Consider the following 19,754-nt stretch of genomic DNA (forward strand, 5'->3'; position numbering starts at 1 on the left):
CATTTTTACCTCTCTAAAGTCTCCTTGCCTCCCACTACATTCTCCCAACAAGGGCTACAGTTCCCTGTTTTGAACACCTGAAGCTTGTTCCATCTTTAGGGTCTTTGCGCACTTACTGTTCCCTCCACCAGAACTTTGTTCCCCCTTATCTTCACATGGCCCTTCCTTCCTGTCATTCATGTCACTGTCATCTCCTTAGGGAGATCTTTGCTGTTCACTCTTATTTATTTAAAGTCTGTCTCTACTCCCATCACTCCATATCATGTAATTCTGTTTTGTTCATACAGTTTTTACTACTTGAAATTTTGTTATTTGTTCACTTGTTTATTGCCCATCTCCTCTCTAAAATGTGGACTTCATGTCTTGCTGACTGTGGTCAACAAGAAATAGAATATGAACAATTTCCCTACTTCACTCCAAAAATTAGTCCACTTACTTCTCTTTGGAACTCTTTCAAATATATTCTCAATTTATGGACTATTTTGAGGATTAAGAGAGATGCTTACCTGTTGTTTGTTACTTTGGCAGGCTGCACTCAAGTGCTTAAACCACAGCATTGCATTCATTCTATTGCCAGCTTGAAACTTGTATGAATTTCCTAAAATTATTAAAAACAAAGGGAAACAATAAAAATTGATGACAGTTCTCTGTCTAAGAATTCTATTTCTCTAACACCTGATTTTACAATACAAATAAAACGAAGAGTTCTCTGTGCTACATTCACGTGCTATCATTTATTCAGACAGTCACTGTTTTGCTGTTTATGAATTGGAAGAGAAGTATTTTGTCTCCTTAAATGCTCTTTAAAGTATGTTTAAATAAAATAATTGTTTGGCTTCTCTAGATTTGTATGAGTGGATGAGAGTGCAGAGTATCACTTCTCAGCACTATTTAGATGATCTAAATATTAGTAGATGCTAATACTGAATTTTTATAGGCCAGAATGCTTTAACATGTTTAACACTTAAACATTAGCTATTTAATGTGATTAAGGATTAATCAGCTAACATCAATATAACCTATGCTTTCAGATTTTAGTTAACATTTGTCAAAATTATTAGAGAAATTTCTAGGTCTAGTGAGGGCTTATGTGAAAAATCTGAGAAGGCAACTTTTTCTCTTTTAGAAAATTAGAAATTCATTTGTTTCATGTGTGTTGTATGTACTTAGACATTATGTTGACTCTAATTCAAAACTGTCACATAATAAGGATATTTTATATGTTTATATGTATTAAGGTAATAAACTGAGAAAAGAAGAAAGGACTCATGTAGTATAGGTGCCCTAAGTTGAGCTTCATTCCCCTTTTTCACTGACCTGAGTTCTTTTTATCTCCCAATTCTTACTGAGTGCTACTCTTGCCTTTATAACTGAATTCAATGGCTCAAGAGCCTGATCTATATGTAGGCATGATACAGCTCTTCTTTGAGATTTTATCAAAGACTTTTTTACTTTCAGAGGCAACAGCTTTCTTCACCAAATGTTTAATTACTAAAATAACACTTTTTTGCTTGTTCAACACAGATGCAAACATTAGATCAACCTAAATAGCAGACGTGTCTGATCAGCTTGCTACAGCTGCCATTTACCTACTCTCGCCTCCCTGAAAAAGACCATCAGTACAGACTTCATAAAAACCTTGTACTCTGAAACGGTTCTGACAAACACACTAAGGAATTGGTGGAAAACAAATAATTTGTTAACTGAACCCCATGAAAACGATCTTTTATAAATAATGAAGGCCTTTGGGATTGGCAGGGTGGAGGCTGGGGCTTTGAATTCAGAATGTTGAGTAGGAGCTCCTTACTCTGTAAGTCAATCTATTTCATCTCAAAACATCACATTTTGCTATTATTTTTTCTGCACTAACTTTTTCTGCATATTTTCTTAAATTTTTACTTAAAGTACCACAATATCCTAAAAGCAGAATATCTGTGGATATGCATTCTAAATAAACAGAAGTCAGAGAGTATAATTTTACAGTCAGTAAAAGGTAATATAACATCATTTTAGCAGTAGTGAGCTGCTGAAGTGGAAGATTCTGGGCAGATATGAAAGAATTTCCTTTCTGGCTTCCTTTGTGGTGCTTATCAACAGCTGGCAGATGTTACGAAGGAAGAGCTGCAGTCACATGAGGATCTGTTCTGATGACCACTGAGGTCTCCACAACAGGCACAGGCAGGGTGAGAAGGTATGATCTGATTCTACTACACAGCCCACCCTCCAACCTCTCTCATCCCCTTTTAAAGTTTATTTAAAGTTTTAAAGTTTTTAAAAGTCCTACGGTCAAGAGCCAATACTTTCACTCATAAATGTCTCTATACATTGTAAGCTAAGTATTATAATTAAAATTATACTTATTTGGAAAGTGGTTTGAGTCAAATTACTAATTAATTAAAAGTAATGGAATAAAAATCATTTAAAGGAAAACTTCTGCCACATTCAGAGCTTAAGAATAACAATTTATCTCAGAATATAAACGAAGGGGTACTGCATACTGTAAATCTGAGATTTTAAAGTAACAGTGGTCTATATAGATTCTCGAATTCCCTCTTTCCTTTTCTGGTTATTAGCTCTCTAGGGATTATTTGGGTTTTTAATTTCAAGCTTATGCCCATGTAGCAAAGAAAATAAGCTTATTTAATAAGCTTATTAAATAAGCAATTAATAGATATTGATATCTAAAAATATTGCTATCATTAGTATACATTACATTATGTGACACAAATATTTCCCAAGAGATTAAACTACACAAACAATGCCCCTAGTCGTGTATTCCAGTTAAACTACTGATAAATTTTGGCTTATCGAAAGTTGTGTATATGCAATACCTTAAGCCCTAGTTATTTTAATGATTCACCTTTCTCAGAGTCAGTCAGCAAGAAGAGATCCGGATGTTCCGGGTCATCAGCCATCATCACCATCCATCCTACTACAGACACGTTCTTATTTGATGTTGATTTGAACTGAGAGATAAAAAAAATAATTAATGGAAACAAAATTTATGGCTTATTCTATGTAAAAATTAACTGTTACAGAGCGTATTTTCAGTTTCTCCTAGAGAGAGACGAGATTTCATGCTGGTCAGGTCTGCTCCCGGCCTCTTACTACTAAATTCCATGTAGGCATGCCCTCTTCAGATAGTCTCTTACTTTCCAGATCTTTCCCAGCTTCAACTCTTCATCAAAAGTTAACTGTCCTAGCATCCACTCCCAAAGACCATGATCTGTTAGTAGATCTGGTAAATTTATCTGTGTTGTTTTTTTTTGTTACTGTGCTACAACTCACTCCTTCGTTATAGGAAACACACTTGCATTTTAATAGAGGTGTTATCTCCACACACACCACCCCCCCTTTACTGAATATACCTGACATATAACATTGTATAAGTTTAAAGTGTACCAATGTAATAGGGGTGTTATCTTAAACCTGATAACCTGATGATTTAATGAATCAGCACCGCCATCACAATTCTTCATAATATATTCTTACTTGTATTTCTCAAAAAGAAGGTATTCTTAGCATGCTTGTTACTTTTCTAGTTATTCTTTTTTTTTATAAAGTTACACTTTAGTAATGGAAAAAAAAGGCCTGTTATAAAAGCACAGAAATTTAAGTTAATCCTACTCATGAACATAAATGAAAAAATGTTAAATAAAATATTGGCAAATTGAATCTAGCAGTGGATAAGAAAGCTGGTACATGATGACCAAACTGGATTTATCCCAGGAATATGAGGGTGATTTAATGTTAGAAATCAATGACTGCAACTAAGTTCGGTTTATTTCATGAAAGCAAGCTTAGTTCAACTTTAGATAAATTATTAAAATAAGTCACCATATTAACATTAAAAGAAAAAAATATGATCAACTCAGTTGATGTAAAATAAAACCATGTGCTAAAATATAATGCATATCTGTGTGACTTGGAATGGAACGGAATTTCCTAATTCAATTAAAGAGTACCTACCAAAAAAACAACAACAAACCCCCCCACAAAACCCGAAAAAAAACAAAGCAGGAAAGAAAAAAACAAAACAAAACAAAACCCAAACCAAAACCCTGCAACGCATGCTCAAGGGTAAAATGCTATAAACACTTCAAAATCAGTTTTAAGACAAGGATGCCCACCATTGCTACTTCCATCCAGCACTGAATTGGAAGACCTAGTCAGCACACTAAGATAACAGAAAAGAAATAAAAGGTATAAGGGTGAGGAAGAAATAAAACTGCCATTACTCACAGATGATATTATCTACACAGAAAATCCAGCAAGTTAATTAGAAAGATCAGCAAGGATGCTTGGAAAAGATCAATATAAAAGTCAACTGCAATTTTATACACTAGAATTATAAAAGTCACTTATAGGAAAGGTACCTAGTAATATATGTAACAAAAGACATACAGGAAAGTATAACAGTTAAAAGACATTCAAGAAGACCTAAATCAACAGAGAAAAACCATGAGATGAAGAAAAAGGTACAATGTTGTAAAGATGCCAATTCTCCCTAAATTGATCTACAGATTCAGTGTCATTTCAATAAAAATTCCAGTAGGGTTTTATGTGGAACTTGAGAAGCTGATTCTAAAACTTACATGTAAGAGCAAAGGATCAGAAATAGCCAAGACACTCCTGAAGAATTAGGCTGGACTTGCCTTGCTACACAAGACTTATAAATCTACGGTAACTGAGACCATGAGCTACTGGGACAAGGAGAGACTGACAGGGCGATGGAAGTCTAGAAAGCAATCTGTGCATATATATGCAAACTCAAACGACAAGAGTGGGCTCTGCAGATCAGTGAAGGAAGAATGGACTGTTCAATAGATGGTGCCAGGAAAATTACTCATCCATGCAGAAAAATCAAAATGAATGCCTATTTCATAACACATTTCACACACACACCCCTCTAACTCCAGGTGGATCAATGATTTTAAAGCAAATTGTAAAACTTTAAATCTATTAGTAGAAAATATAGGAGAATATCTTGATGATCTCAGGTTAGAGAAGTATTTTATTTTAAAAACATGACTCAGAAACTATTAAGCATAAAGGAAAGGATAAATTTTATTATTTTAAAATTAAGAACTATTCACTAAAAACATCACAGAGTGAAAAAAACAAATCGAACAAATTGGAAGAAGATATTAGTAACACATAACTGCTAATAGATTAGTATCCAGAGTATATAAGGAACTTTTACCAATCAGTAAGAAAACACACTATCCAATAAGCAAAAGATTTATCCAGGCGTTTTAGAGAAGAAACATGAATGATCAACAACATGAAAAAAACTTCAAACTCAATAATCTGGGGTGTATACACTAAAATCACAAGGTACCATTTCATATTTACTAGGTTAGCCGAAATTAAAAAGCCTGACAACAAGTATGGTGAGGGTGTGGAACAATGAAAAACCTCATTATGTTGTTGGTGAGTACGTAAATCAATTTAGCATTTTCTTGTAAAGTTGAACGTTTGCCTTCCTTGGTATATAACCTAGAGAACATATGCACAAAACTATTCATAGTAGCCTTGTTAGATACAGCAATAACCTGGAAAGCATCCAAATACCCATCAGTAGAATGATGAATAAATTATGGCAGATTCATATAGTGGAAGACTATTCAAGTATGAAAAGGAATAAAGGACAGTTATATGCATCAACAGTGATGAATCTCATCAACAATATATTAAGCAAAAAAGGGAGTGCTTAAAACTATATATGTGAATCCATTCAGGTACAGTTCAAAAATGAGACAGTGTGTTAAGGAAACACATATGGTAAAATCCTGAACAAAAACAAGGCAGTGATGAACATGAAATTTAGGACAGTGATAGGCTGTGGGTATGGCTGATAAGGAAGGAAGAGGACGCTATCTGGGAAGTCTTGGATGGTTCTGGTAATGCTCTGTCTTCTTACGCTGCGTGGAGTTATAGAGGTGTTCATTTTATTTATTATTCTTTAAAATGTACATGTATACTGTATATCTTTGCATGTATATGTTTCACAATTTTAAAGAAATGGGGAAAAGAAGGAACACATCACATTATTTGTAACAACATGGGTACTACAAAAATGAAAGCCAAAGGGATTAGGAAGTTTTAATACTATGAAGAATCAAACTGGCAATACCACAGAACAGCTGATTTCACAGCTAATAATTTATGTCAAAGCAGATAGCACGATTTTCTAATATTCTTTTCCTAGCCCTAAAAACATCTGCATCAAGTGCTTCTTTTTTCAATTAAAAAAAAAAAAGTAATTCAAACAGTATAAGCCCCTTTACATAGAGTGCAAATGCCCTCAACCACCAGCTGAATCTCATCCCACTCCCCAGAATTCATCATCCTTCGGGGTGTAGCCATCTGGACCTTTCTCTATGCATTACACCGAAGACTGACTTTTCTGTTGCTGTTGGTTTTTATATACAAATGGGGGTATACTTACTCTGACTTGTGGTTTTTACCTATCAGAATTTCCTTAATAATAAGTATTTTCAGTGTTTGCAGATTTCTGATACTATAAATATTCCAGGAATATTCTTCTATAGATATCTTTGTGCACTTGTTCAAGGATTTCCATAGGACAGACTTTCAGATAAACAATTGCTGGTTATTAAGTTAAATACTGACTAGAATTGTCCACCGCAAAAACAATAGCAATTTAAATTTCCACCAACTGTCTATGTTTCCCTACATCCTGGCTAGTGTTATATTATCAATCTTTAAAATTTCTGCCTAATGGCCAAAAAAAAGGGCATCTTCTTTAGTCTGTGTTTTTGATAACTAGTGAGGTTCACCACCTTTTCATGTTTATTAACCATTTATATTTCACCTTCTTTATCTTCCTGTTCCGTTTTTCTACTGTTGTTTTATTCTTACTGAGTTGTGGAAGGTCTTTATATATGTTACAGATTTCTTTTTCAGGTGTAGCCTTGGTTTTTAAAATTTAACTTATCAAACAGTATTTATTCACTCATTACTATGCAGAGATAGGCTCAAACATATCTGCAAAAATATTTTTATAATGAATACACTTCAATTAAAAATAATTTTACAGTGAATGTTTTCATCTTAAAACATTCAAAAATATAGACATAATAAAACCATAGTCCCCCTCCTTTCTTCCTGGTTATTCTCTCTTCCCAAGTCTGCTCTGCTCCTCACAGGCAAAAACATTCATACTTTAGAGAGCAATAAAACACAGAGGTGTAGGCTTCCAGATTTCCTCCTCCCGTATTTATTTTTATATATATGAACAGGTATACTTTCATTAGTGATTTTTTTTCCTCCTCCAGCTTTTAATTTTGAAAAGTTTCAAACTACAGAGAAGTTGAAACAATGCTACAATGATTACCCATATATCTACATTTTGCATTTGCTTGATCTCTTTGAACATTTAAATGTAAGTTGCACACATAACATTGGACTCTAAATATTTCAACATGTATCTCCTAAGAATATATTACTATATAACCACAATGTAACATATTTAAGAAATTTAAGTCACAATCATATAAAGTCCATATTACAATTGCTTTGATTGTCCTAATTATGAGCTTTATAGCTTAAAAAAACTACCTCCAAGATTAAACCAAGGTACATACATTGCATTTAGCTGTCAAGACTCTTTAGTTTCTCTTAATCTAGAACAGTCCTTCTGTCCCCCTACCCCATTCCATCTGCCAAATTTTGGTCTTAAGAATCCAAGCCAGTTGTCTTATAGGAATGTTCCACAATGTGGATTTAATTGTTTCCTCATGATTAAATTCAGGTTAAAGTTTTGGCAAGAACACTACATAGATGGTGCTGTGTTTATATAAAAGATTTTAATCCCTTATCTATTGCTTATATATAGCCAATATTTTCCTCCAGTTTGTATTTTAACTGTTTGAAAATGATTAAAAATTTTTTTCCTTCATTGCTTTTAGTTCTGTGCCCTTTTTTTTTTTTTAAACATCTTTATTGAAGTATAATTGCTTTACAATGGTGTGTTAGTTTCTGCTTTATAACAAAGTGAATCAGTTATACATATACATATGTTCCCATATCTCTTCCCTCTTGCATCTCCCTCCCTCCCACCCTCCCCATCCCACCCCTCTAGGTGGTCACAAAGCACCGAGCTGATCTCCCTGTGCTATGCGCTGTGCCCTATCTTTTCTATCCTAAAATTGATACTAAATATAAACATGGACTTGTCTCTATACTCTATTTTGTTCTTATAATTTTCTTTAATCTTAACAGCTTAAACTAGAAAAGATGAGGAATACAGTCCATTTCCTCGGCACTCAATTGGGCTCCCTCACAGCCCACTATGCTCTAATTTCTAAACATTTCATATGCATTATTTATCACTTCATATAATTAAAAGCCCAAACTAGCATGTTATTATTCTCTATGTATAAGTACCAATGCCAAACACGAAAAGATATTTAACGTATGTATTAGAGGACAAATTCAGTTATTTAATCAATTCTCTAATTTGACTTCTTTCTAATTAAAGTTAGGAAAAAAACAAAAAAAAATTTACTTTATACATTTTACTTCTTTATAATAGTCAACTTCTTTATAATAAGTGAAATCCAGCCAAGTCTCTGAAAGTGGCTAAGTAAACAGTTAACTATATCTGAAGATGACAATTTAATTTAGCTATATCAACCTTTTTTTTTCCCCTCCTTTGAGTACAGCAGTACTAACCAGAGGCAATTACTCTGTAAAACGTTCTAGTGAAACTAAACTGTAGCTTTGTCGGGTATGTGGCCATTGTAGTCAATTTGACTAGAATACAAAAAACAGTCCTTCACCTCAATGTGAGGACTATATCTAGACAATTATAACATAATAGTGAGCAAAAAAGTCAATGCTCAAGAATTTATATGATTCCATTCAGGTACAATTGAAGAATGACACAATGTACTGTTTAAGGAAACATGTATGGTAAACTCTAAAGAAAAGCGAGACAATGATTAACATGAAATTCAGGACAGTGACAAGGTGTGGGTACGGCTGATAAGGAAAGGTAGGTGATGCTATCTTATGGCACTTCCCACATTCATTTAAACCAAAAATGTATTCTTCTCTACCTCTGGTTTGATTAAAGGGCTAACACTGTGAGAATAAAGAAAAGCTTCTCTAATGATAATGTCTGAAGTTGAACTTGTAACTGGCTTCATCCAACCAAACTTCAAACTAGGGATTATTCTTACTAAAAGGAACAAAACAAAACAACAACAAAACAAACAAAAAAACACTGAATCCCAGTAAATTTAGTCAAAGTGTTTGGTGAAGTAATACCTGATATTAAAATGTATACATGTAATGTGTGTGTGTTATAGTTTTTAAGAGCCATTGTTAGAATAAAAAAACACAAAGTGATAAATGCCCTCCCCCCCAGCCTCCAAAATAAAGAAGGGCTTCTCTGAATTATGCAGTATCACTGGGTAATGTATAAGGAGTAAAAGAACTTAATTTTTTTTTCAGTGGCTTACCTTTCCTCAGTATGGTAAACCACTTAATTCCCCCCCACCCCCAAAATATACAATTTAGAAATAAAATTCCTCTCCAGGGGACTGTGTTAATGCAACATGGAAAATGGAAAATTAGTTTTCCATTTTCAAATACTGTTATCACTGGCATAGAAAAAACAGCATGCAAAAAAAAGATTTACAGGAAGATTCTACATTTGGAGAAAAGAGCATTTCAAAGCTTCTTTTAAACACAGGAAGGTGATCATAGTAACCTTAGTAACTATTATTCCTCTTCACTGTTGGGAAAATCACTCAAACAGAGACTGAGGTGGAAAGAACCGGAGATGCTGGTCCGGATTTTTCATATTTTACAAATTAGGAAACGAGACTCCAAGGCAATAGTTTTCAACCATTTTCTGACCAAAAAAACCCAGGTTTGAGAGGGCTTGGAAGTGAAGATAGATACTTGTAGTGTGCAGTTTTGACATTTGCAATGGAAAAATAGCATTCAAAAAAGAAACTACAAAATATGGAAGTTGTTCCAAGACCTTCCTTGGAATGGTCTTTCTAAACAAAAATAATTCCATTACAATACTCCAACAAGGAAAGTGTAAGAACTTCTGGATTAGAATGTGGGAAAAGACCCAAACCCTTGCATCGCATTAGATCTACTTTCTTTACAACCATGAAGAGGCTGTGAAACTATGCTAACAACTTGGAACAGGAATACTTACGTGTTTTCTTTCTGTAGCCTTTAGAGATTTGGCAGCATAGTAGAAAAGTTGTGTCCCACACAAAGCTGCCCAATATTTCGTCCAAGATGCTACCTGGAGAGGACAGATACATGAATATACTATGCATATGCTACTGGCTTCTCAGTCACTCTGCTTTCTCAGTGCCAAAGATCTTTAGCTCCACTTCACTTCCACCACCTTAGCTTCGAGTTTCATCACTTCTGAAATCTTTATCTCAAATATTTTTATCGTGTCCACTCAATACATTCTACTTAGGACTGACCAAACAAAACTGGTTGAATTCTATTCTTTAGGGTTGTCACTCTGTTTTCTCTTTCTTCTAAACTTACTACTGAAAATACTTCTTAACGGGACATATTTTCAAGGTTCTCTAAGAACTATATTAGGGAGCAAAGAGAAGTACAGGAGTATCTTGATTTAAACACCCAAAATGTATGATTTAACCAAAATCTATAGGGCAGGTATAATAACACTTTAAATTAAATAACATTGTGAGGCAAAGGGGTATCTTAAATTATTTCAAGTGTATTATATATCTGGTTTTATTTCAACTGTCTTCATATTTTTTAGGGTCCTATCCATTTGCTTAATTTTAGAACATGTATTAAAATATATTATATTCTTACTGTAGGCTTTTTGCCTTCTTTTAACAAAGTTTTTCTCCTGAGAACACCTTGAATAGTAACAGCTCCAGGATATAAATGTACTGCCAAATCTTCTGATTCTGCAGAACTGTAATAATGAAATGAAGAAAAGAACATATAACCACTTTAGTGATTATCAAGTAGGTACTTAAATAAAATGTAATTATTCTTAATTTTAAAACTGTTACTTTATTCAGAATAAGAAGACACTGACAATTATAAAGGCTTACTGATCTGAAATTTATAAGCTGTCACAAAATTAACAGGAAGTTACTGAAGTCAGCAGATGGTTAAAAAACACATTTTATTGCATATTTGAACAAGTATAATTTAGAAAGAATACAGAGATTCACCCTTGTAAAGATTAAATTAGGGATTTAAGACTTTTCTTCTTAACATGCCACACTGCAGCACTGCTGAAACCTTTTTTTCCCCAGTAGAAACTTAAGTCCTAGTAGGAAAGATGAGGATTCTATTTGTTAAAAGTATTTAGGCATATAAAACTCAAAATAAAAATAGCAGAATCAAAAGGAAAAAAGCAAAAGAAAACCCATGCTTAATTCTGAAATAGGTGAAAGAAGTAATAAAGGCAATTAACAACATATTTAAAAGACCGACTTTCTGCAATAAAATTTAATGACATTTTAATGTCATCAATGCATCTAAGTGATTATAGCCTAACAGCTCTCCAAGAAAGGAATAACTCCCAAACTCAAGATTTCTTTTTCTTGTATCTTAAGAAAACCGTCACAAAATAATAATCAAACATTTAAATATCTCTCCCCAACTCACTTAAGGTCCAACAGTTAAAATAAGAACAATTTCTATATAAGTCAATTAAAACATACACACTGATTAAAAAAAAAAAAAATCTGTCATTCCTCCGGTCATTTGACATGAGCTGCAGAATTGCTACAACACTGAAGAAACCTGAAGTTTGCAAGTTTATCCCTTTTTTATTATTTAGGTGTCTTCAAAGTGACTTAAAAACTTAGAAACCACTAGAAATTTCATGCTGGAGCTATGTATATTCAAGGAGGTATATATTCAAGGAGATTAGACACCATTAAATTGACATAAAATTAACTTTAAAGTCTGCTATTTTGTTGTATTATGAGAATTGGTGGATTATCCATTACTGTTAACCTCCAGACCCCAATCAATCTACCATACTTATTTTCTTCTGCAGCTAATGTAGTGCAGAAAGAGACCAGGTTTAACTAGATAAACAACTGAATGAACATGAGTTTAAACACAGAAATATTATTTAATAAAAAAGACTTGTCTAAATTCAGGACCTGAAGTTAATCTGAAAAATTCTTAAAAAAGATAAATTGAATGTAGTAAATTCTTCGATTGCAGCCTTGAATAACAAGTGGATTTTTGTACTGCTTATCCAATAATCAGCAACATTAGAAAGACCTGTGCAGTTAAAAAGCTACAGATTTGGAATTATTTAAAAATGTTGACATAAAGATGCAAGTTCTAGCAATTAGCTCTGGGATCAGAAAGAATAGTTCAAATTTATCTCTAGATTAAATCTTGGAAAGAAAGTTTTCATGGGCATTTTGTTTAGTTTTTAAACCAATTAGTTGAGAAAGAACAGAAATAATGTGAGACCACACCCATGTAAGCCAATCACCAACACCAGAGGGGAGTTCTGTGACCCCTGAATGCAGGGGAATTGTACCTGCTGGCCTTCATGTGGCTTCGATAGCCATTTCGTGCCACTCTTGTCACCGGGCCGAGAGAATGGTATAATCTGTTCCTGTTGGATTCCATTATAAATTGTATATATTACTTTTATTCACACAATCATCATCAATAACCTAGAACAGCATAATAATTTCTTTGTGTAATACAGCTTTCTAAATCCTACAAAAGGATAGTATGTGATTGCTCCTCCTTCTTTTTTTAAAGCATACAGCATAAATTTCAAATTATTTTTTTCTTCTACTATTGACTATAAATACTTAAAGGTGCTTATTAGTTCGAACCATATATTTATATACATTCACTTTCACAAATCTGCTAAAATAATTAAAGAGGTATTTATAACCAAACCCTATCAAAGCCTGAAAAATACTTAAAAAATCCTTTTGTTCATATTCCAGTTCTTGGATTCCACTTTAAATATGATACCTGGATTTATATAACAATAAATTTTTATTGTATGCCCCTATAAAGACAGCTAAAAGCAATGTGACCTATAAACTTAAAAGTAATGTGGCTTAAACACCTTATTTTCCTTTCTTTTATATTAAATCCAAGAAAACTACCAAAAGAGATGAACTGAGTAATAAATAAGGCAGTCTTCTATTTCCACATCAATTAAAATGAATACATGAAAAAGCCAATAAATGAAAAAATGGTATGAGTTAATATTCATCCAAAATGGCATGTGATACTTAACAAAGGAAATAAACACACACACACACACACACACACACACACACACACATACACATAGAAACACTGTTACTTCTTTGCCTAGGAAAAGCCAAAAGTAGCACTGTTGATAAATGATATTTAAAACAAAAAGTATTATTTTAGCAACTTAAGGGGCAACATATTTGATGTCTCTCTATTTTCAAAGTTCACTATCCACAGGTAGTATTTTAAATCCTAGTTCTTTATTCACTTTTTAATATTTCATGTCTGAGTCTTGCTGGGCAGCATTAATTTGCTCTCAAAATGTCCCAAGAGCCACTGATTTAAAGTTGGCACAAGCATAGTACATGTTTTTGGCTGCAAATATCTGCAAAGCAAAACTTTTGTCAAAAGAAAAATACTGTTTTGAGGTGTGAAGGTTAATACTGTTAAATACCATCTTCATAAGTAACCTGCTGGGATAAGAACAGATTATTTAACACAACACCATTCTGGTTACTCGCTTATAACTCATGCGATATGAGAAACAATTCTGTTCATCAATGTTTCTTACCTAAATACAAGTACACTCTGAAATCAACATCTGATGATATTATGTTCTTATTAGAGGGAAAGAACTAATAAGACAATTTGTACAGACAGCAAGCCAGAGGCAACTCTTGTGTTTTTCCTGTTTCAGGCAAACCCAAATAAAGAGATTGAAGAAAAAGTTGGAAGAGAAATAATATGTAAAAACAAATTGTTAAAAATCCCCCAAAAGAGAGAACAAAACTTAGGAACACTGACAATTAGAGTAGAAAGGTTCAAAAGTAGTTTGAAATATTAGGTTTGCAAGTAAAATCTTAATCACATAATGGTGAGAAATCTTTATTAAGTTTCAAGAACAAGGATCTAGTTTTCCAGTTATACCATGAAATTAACCAATTCAAGTATGTATAGTTCAATTTCAAATATATAGTTAGTATAATTGTTTTCTATTAAAAAGTGACTGACAGGGAGTTAGGTAACTAAATATATTCAACTTCATCAATTTTAACATGACATTCAAAATTCAATCTAATCTTGTTGCTTAGAAACTTAGATTGCTTAGTTTATATACAAAAGGGAGCAATTATTTTGCTCATGATTCAAGTATCTTAATATGACAATGGCAGAATGGAAATGGTCAAAGACAGTAAAATTCTAATGGATATTTTTAAAATAACAATTATTTGCACTGTTTGACTACATTTTTAGAAAAATCTTATTTTGGAAGATCAATATGGCGTATTTGCCACAAGCAGATGACAGATCTTACAGCTTAAAGCATCAAGGAAAAGAAAACAGAACATGACTTACATTATTTCAGTACAAATCTGTGTGCTTTGTGCAAACTTTGAATTAATGACAATTTAAATTCAAACTTTTAGCTGCTTTACTTACAGTATAATTTAAAATTTACTAGGTCATTTTGCTCTTGACAAATTAGCTGAGAATGAAGTTGACCACTCCAGTAAATGCCTTAAAATTACTTAAATGAACCAGAATTTAAGGAAATAATTTTTTTTTTGTACACATATGTAGATAAGCTGTGATTGGTTATTATTATTTTTAAGTTATAATTTAAAATGTACTAAAATTCAAATATATGTGTCAAGCCTCCAAATAAACATGTCTTTACTAGATAATACTAAACTCCAGGCTTAAATACTAACTTTTTTTTTTTTTGCCACCAGCAGGAAGCCTAAAATAGTCCCTTAGAGATATGTAATAAATATTATGTCTTTAAATTCACATTATCATGTACTTTAAGATAGACAAAATAAAGTCAAAATAGTTTAAATGGGCAATTTTTCTTACCTTTCAAAAGCAGGCCATGAAGTCTCTTCACTTAGTTCAGAGCCATCACTGCTACCTAAAATCAAAAGTTATCTTATTTTTTAAACATCATAATTAGGGTTTGGATGTTGTCTTTTAAAAATAAATACTCTAACGGTGCTTATAAAATGACAGTCACATTATTTGTGGGTGAACATCCACATATCAATTCTTCATTCTAATATCATTGTGCTTGATTTATTTTGCAATATATTAGAATAGAGTTGACAAGACTACCCAAAATAACAAAATAGCATAAAACATTTTTGCATGTATACTTATGGCTTAAATTCATTAGTAAACACTTTTCCTACCACCAGAGAATGTACATAAGCACAAAATTTTTTCTTATTAGGTTTGCCATAATTTAAGACCAATATAATTATGCATTTCTTACAGGTTCATGGTATACTACTTCCCTTTGTATTTTTTTTAAAACCCATTACTACCCTAAGGATAAAAAAGCTTAATGACATTCAATTTTTGCCTTTAGGGGCAAGGTAGAAGAGGATGGAATCCTTAAATTCAGAAAAAGAAAAAAAAAAAAAGGTGCCATAACAATGTAAAAATTTCTCTTTAAGAGACCCAGAATATCAGTTAAAATAGAAAGTTTTAAATTAGCTTAATTTGAGGGGAAAGAATTTGGAGAGTCCAAAACAGCTTAGGTTGATTTAAAAGTTATTTTAAAGATAATACCGGCTCTCAATAAAATCAATAATTAATATGTCCCTTATGTATCAAGTTGAATCGTCTATCAGACTTTCACAACCAGGGTTCTATGAGAGGCTCAAACTTGAATACTATAAGGAACCCATTATATGTGATGGAATTAACACCTCTTCCATGCATTTAGAATGGCATGAGTTATGTCCCATTCTTTGAAGAACTGAGTAACAGTCACTGAAGTAATTTCCTGGTTGTGTGGTTCAGATAAGAAACTGGAGGTAATCTGTTGTTCGCAGTGGGGTCTTGTAGGTTATCTTTTGATGTAGAATTATGTGATAAAGACTGAAAATTTAAGCATAGTTAGTATGACTTTTTTGTAGAAAATAAAAGTTTCTTCCAGAAGCATGAAGCTCAGAGTGGATACACCTCCTTTAGCTGGGCAGGACTACTTTAGGTTACCTAGGACATATATACCATGTTAAAAAACGTTAGAGGCCATAGTCCCAAGCACTGGTTAATTTCTCCAGAGTACTTTCTCAAAGCCTCCAAGGGATATATTAATATTGTATGTAAAAGTTACAGCTGAGGAAAAAACCTTTTTGTGATTATGAATTGCGTGTGTGTATTAACAACTACCATCTATGGTTACAGACTTTCTTTTCAGAATGTTTTAAAGCAAACACCCTGGAAGGTAATGCCTATGTCTAATGTTTTTAATTTATAAACAAAGATGTAACAATCTCTACTGTTTATCTCCTTAGCCTTGGAATAATTAAACAATAAATACAAAGGCAAAAATTGAATTAGCCTCTTCTTGTTCTAAAAGACAGGTCTCTAAACTAAGACACTAACTGTAATGGAATGAAATAACTAGATAACTGTCTTGTGGTAACAAAAAGAACATCTATGGAAAGTAAAAGCCACAAATAGAGAAAAATAATCATTATAATACTTATGATAAGTATTATAGAAAAGCCAAATGCTCTGTACTGAATTGAGAGCTGTAATTTTTAAAATTACTATTTTTGGCTTAAAGTGACATGCTACATTCCATAAGTGTAACACATTTTTAACTGGAAAAAGGTTCTTCCTCTCTTGCAAAATTATTCTGTGTATCATTTTTTTCATATTGAGGTTGATATTTACATATAGGCAATTCACAGTATTAATAGAGAGGTATTTCAAGTGGTCAACTTGTCTTCTGTTTTGTAAATTTTGTCATCATTTAATCATTTGCATTTACAAAAAGGGGAATATTGGAATAAAACTGCTGAATGGAGCATTCCAGCTCCAAAGCAATTTCACTTTCAGGGTTTGAAACTCTCAAGGGTTAAAGGAAGTCAACATGTTCAAGAAAATGAACTCCTACATTTCTTTCTATTGACTGTTCATCAATATTGAAATGATCATATTAATTATAATAGGCTTAGCCTTTGAGAAACCTGGCAGTTAATCACAGAAGAAGACATTTCCCTCCGTTATTGCTTTTTAAAAGTAAAAATAGCACTGTATGGAGATTTCTTAACTCCAAACATCCAAAGAAATAATGCTCATCTAGAAGGTTCAGAAAATAAAAGTTTAGGAAGTAAAACCAAACAAATTCCTCTCTTAATCTCACATCCTTTTCCAGTCCCAATTTTCTGCTCCCACTTCATAATAGCTATCTCTATTTTCTTACCTCTCATTCTCCAATCTCCAAGCTTTGCCCACACTATTCTATAAAGCAAATCTTGTCAAGGTCACCAAGTGACTTGTTGTTTTTGTTTTTTTTACATCTTTATTGGAATATAATTGCTTTATAATGGTGTGTTCGTTTCTGCTTTATAACAAAGTGAATCAGCTATATGTATACATATATCCCAATATCCCCTCCCTCTTGAGTCTTCCTCCCACCCTCCCTATCCCACCCCTCTAGGTGGTAACAAAAAGCACCTAGCTGATCTCCCTGTGCTATGCAGCTGTTTCCCACTAGCTATCTATTTTACATTTGGTAGTGTATATATGTCAATGCTACTCTCTCACTTTGTCCCAGCTTCCTCCCTGGCCCCGTGTCCTCAAGTCCATTCTCTATGTCTGCGTGCGTCTTTATTCCTGTCCTGCCACTAGGTTCTTCAGAACCATTTTTTTTTCTTTTAGATTCCATATATATGCGTTAGCATACGGTATTTATTTTTCTCTTTCTGACTTACTTCACTCTGTATGACAGACTCTAGGTCCATCCACCTCACTACAAATAACTCAATTTCGTTTCTTTTTATGGCTGAGTAATATTCCATTGTATATATGTTGCCACATCTTCTTTATCCATTCATCTGTTGATGGACATTTAGGGTGCTTCCATGTCCTGGCTATTTATTGTAATTAATGATGTAGTGAACATTGTGCGACATGTCTCCTCCTGAATTACAGTTTTCTCAGGGTATATGCCCAGTAGTGGGATTGCTGGGTCATATGGTAGCTCTATTTTTAGTTTTTTAAGGAACCTCCATACTGTTCTCCATAGTGGCTGCATCAGTTTACATTCCCACCAACAGTTCACGAGGATTCCCTTTTCTCCACACACTCTCCAGCATTTATTGTTTGTAAATTTTTTGATGATGGCCATTCCAACTGGTGAGGTGATACCTCATTGTGGTTTTGATGTGCATTTCTCTAATGATTAGTGATATTGAGCATCCTTTCATGTGTTTGTTGGCAATCTGTGTATCTTCTTTAGAGAAATGTCTGTTTAGGTCTTCTGCCCATTCTTGGATTGGGTTGGTTGTTTTTTTGATATTGAGCTGCATGAGCTGCTCATATATTTTGGAGATTAATCCTCTGTCAGTTGCTTTGTTTGCAAATATTTTCTCCCACTCTGAGGGTTGTCTTTTTGTCTGGTTTATGCTTTCCTTTGCTGTGCAAAAGCTTTTAAGTTTCATTAGGACCCATTTGTTTGTTTTTATTTCCATTACTCCAGGAGGTGGGTCAAAAAGGATCTTGCTGTGATTTATGTCATAGAGTGTTCTGCCTATGTTTTCCTCTAAGAGTTTTGTAGTGTCTGGCCTTACATTTAGGTCTTTAATCCTTTTTGAGTTTATTTTTGTGTACGGTGTTAGGAAGTTCTAAATTCATTCTTTTACATGTAGCTGTCCAGTTTTCCCAGCACCACTTATTGAACAGGCTGTCTTTTCTCCACTGTATATTCTTGCTTCCTTTGTCAAAGATAAGGTGACCATAGGTGTGTGGGTTTTCTATCTCTGGGCTTTCTATCCTGTTCCATTGATTTATAGTTCTGTTTTTGTGCCAGTACCATACTGTCTTGTTTACTGTAGTTTTGTAGTATAGTCTGAAGTGAGGGAGGCTGATTCCTCCAGCTCCGTTTTTCTTTCTCAAGATTGCTTTGGCTATTTGGGGTCTTTCTTGTCTCCATACATATTGTAAAATTTTTTGTTCTAGTTCTGTGAAAAATGCCATTGGTAGTTTGATAGGGATTGCATTGAATCTGTAGATTGCTTTGGGTAGTATAGTCATTTTCACAATGTTGATTCTTCCAATCCAAGAACATGGTGTATCTCTCCATCTGTTTGTATTGTCTTTGATTTCTTTCATCAGTGTCTTACAGTTTTCTGCATACAGATCTTTTCTCTCCTTAGGTCAGTTTATTCCTAGGTACTTTATTCTTTTTGTTCCAGTGGTAAATGGGAGTGTTTCCTTAATTTTTCTTTCTGATTTTTTGTTGTTAGTGTATAGGAATGCAAGAGATTTCTGTGCATTACTTTTGTATCCTGCTACTTAACCAAATTCATTGGATAGCTCTAGTAGTTTTCTGGTGGTATCTTTAGGATTCTCTGTATCATGTCATCTGCAAACAGTGACAGCTTTACTTCTTCTTTTCCGATTTGGATTCCTTTTATTTCTTTTTCTTCTCTGATTGCCGTGGCTAAAACTTTGAAAACTAAGTTGAATAATAGTGGAGAGAGTGGGCACTCTTG

General features: G+C 33.3%; 1 protein-coding gene across 12 annotated transcripts in view; it reads right to left on the bottom strand.

The window, feature by feature from the left end:
- Positions 1 to 19,754, bottom strand: part of RALGPS2 (Ral GEF with PH domain and SH3 binding motif 2) — a 193,449-nt gene that overhangs the window by 31,937 nt on the left and 141,758 nt on the right. For 10 of the 12 annotated variants that reach the window (XR_014264757.1, XR_014264758.1, XR_014264759.1 and 7 more), the window contains 6 exons: positions 15,100 to 15,154; positions 12,560 to 12,637; positions 10,852 to 10,957; positions 10,205 to 10,297; positions 2,861 to 2,966; positions 507 to 598 (listed from right to left, as the gene is read on the bottom strand). Coding sequence is in view for 8 of the 12 variants with exons in the window: in XM_082465457.1 (XP_082321583.1) it covers positions 507 to 598; positions 2,861 to 2,966; positions 10,205 to 10,297; positions 10,852 to 10,957; positions 12,560 to 12,637; positions 15,100 to 15,154 (530 nt within the window). In the remaining 4 variants the exon portion in view is untranslated. The remainder of the gene's footprint in view (positions 1 to 506; positions 599 to 2,860; positions 2,967 to 10,204; positions 10,298 to 10,851; positions 10,958 to 12,559; positions 12,638 to 15,099; positions 15,155 to 19,754) is intronic. The other 2 variants (XM_082465453.1, XM_082465454.1) reach the window with 1 other exon arrangement.

Source organism: Balaenoptera physalus, assembly GCF_965194825.1.
Source record: "Balaenoptera physalus genome assembly, chromosome: 1".
Taxonomy (NCBI): Eukaryota; Metazoa; Chordata; class Mammalia; order Artiodactyla; family Balaenopteridae; genus Balaenoptera; species Balaenoptera physalus.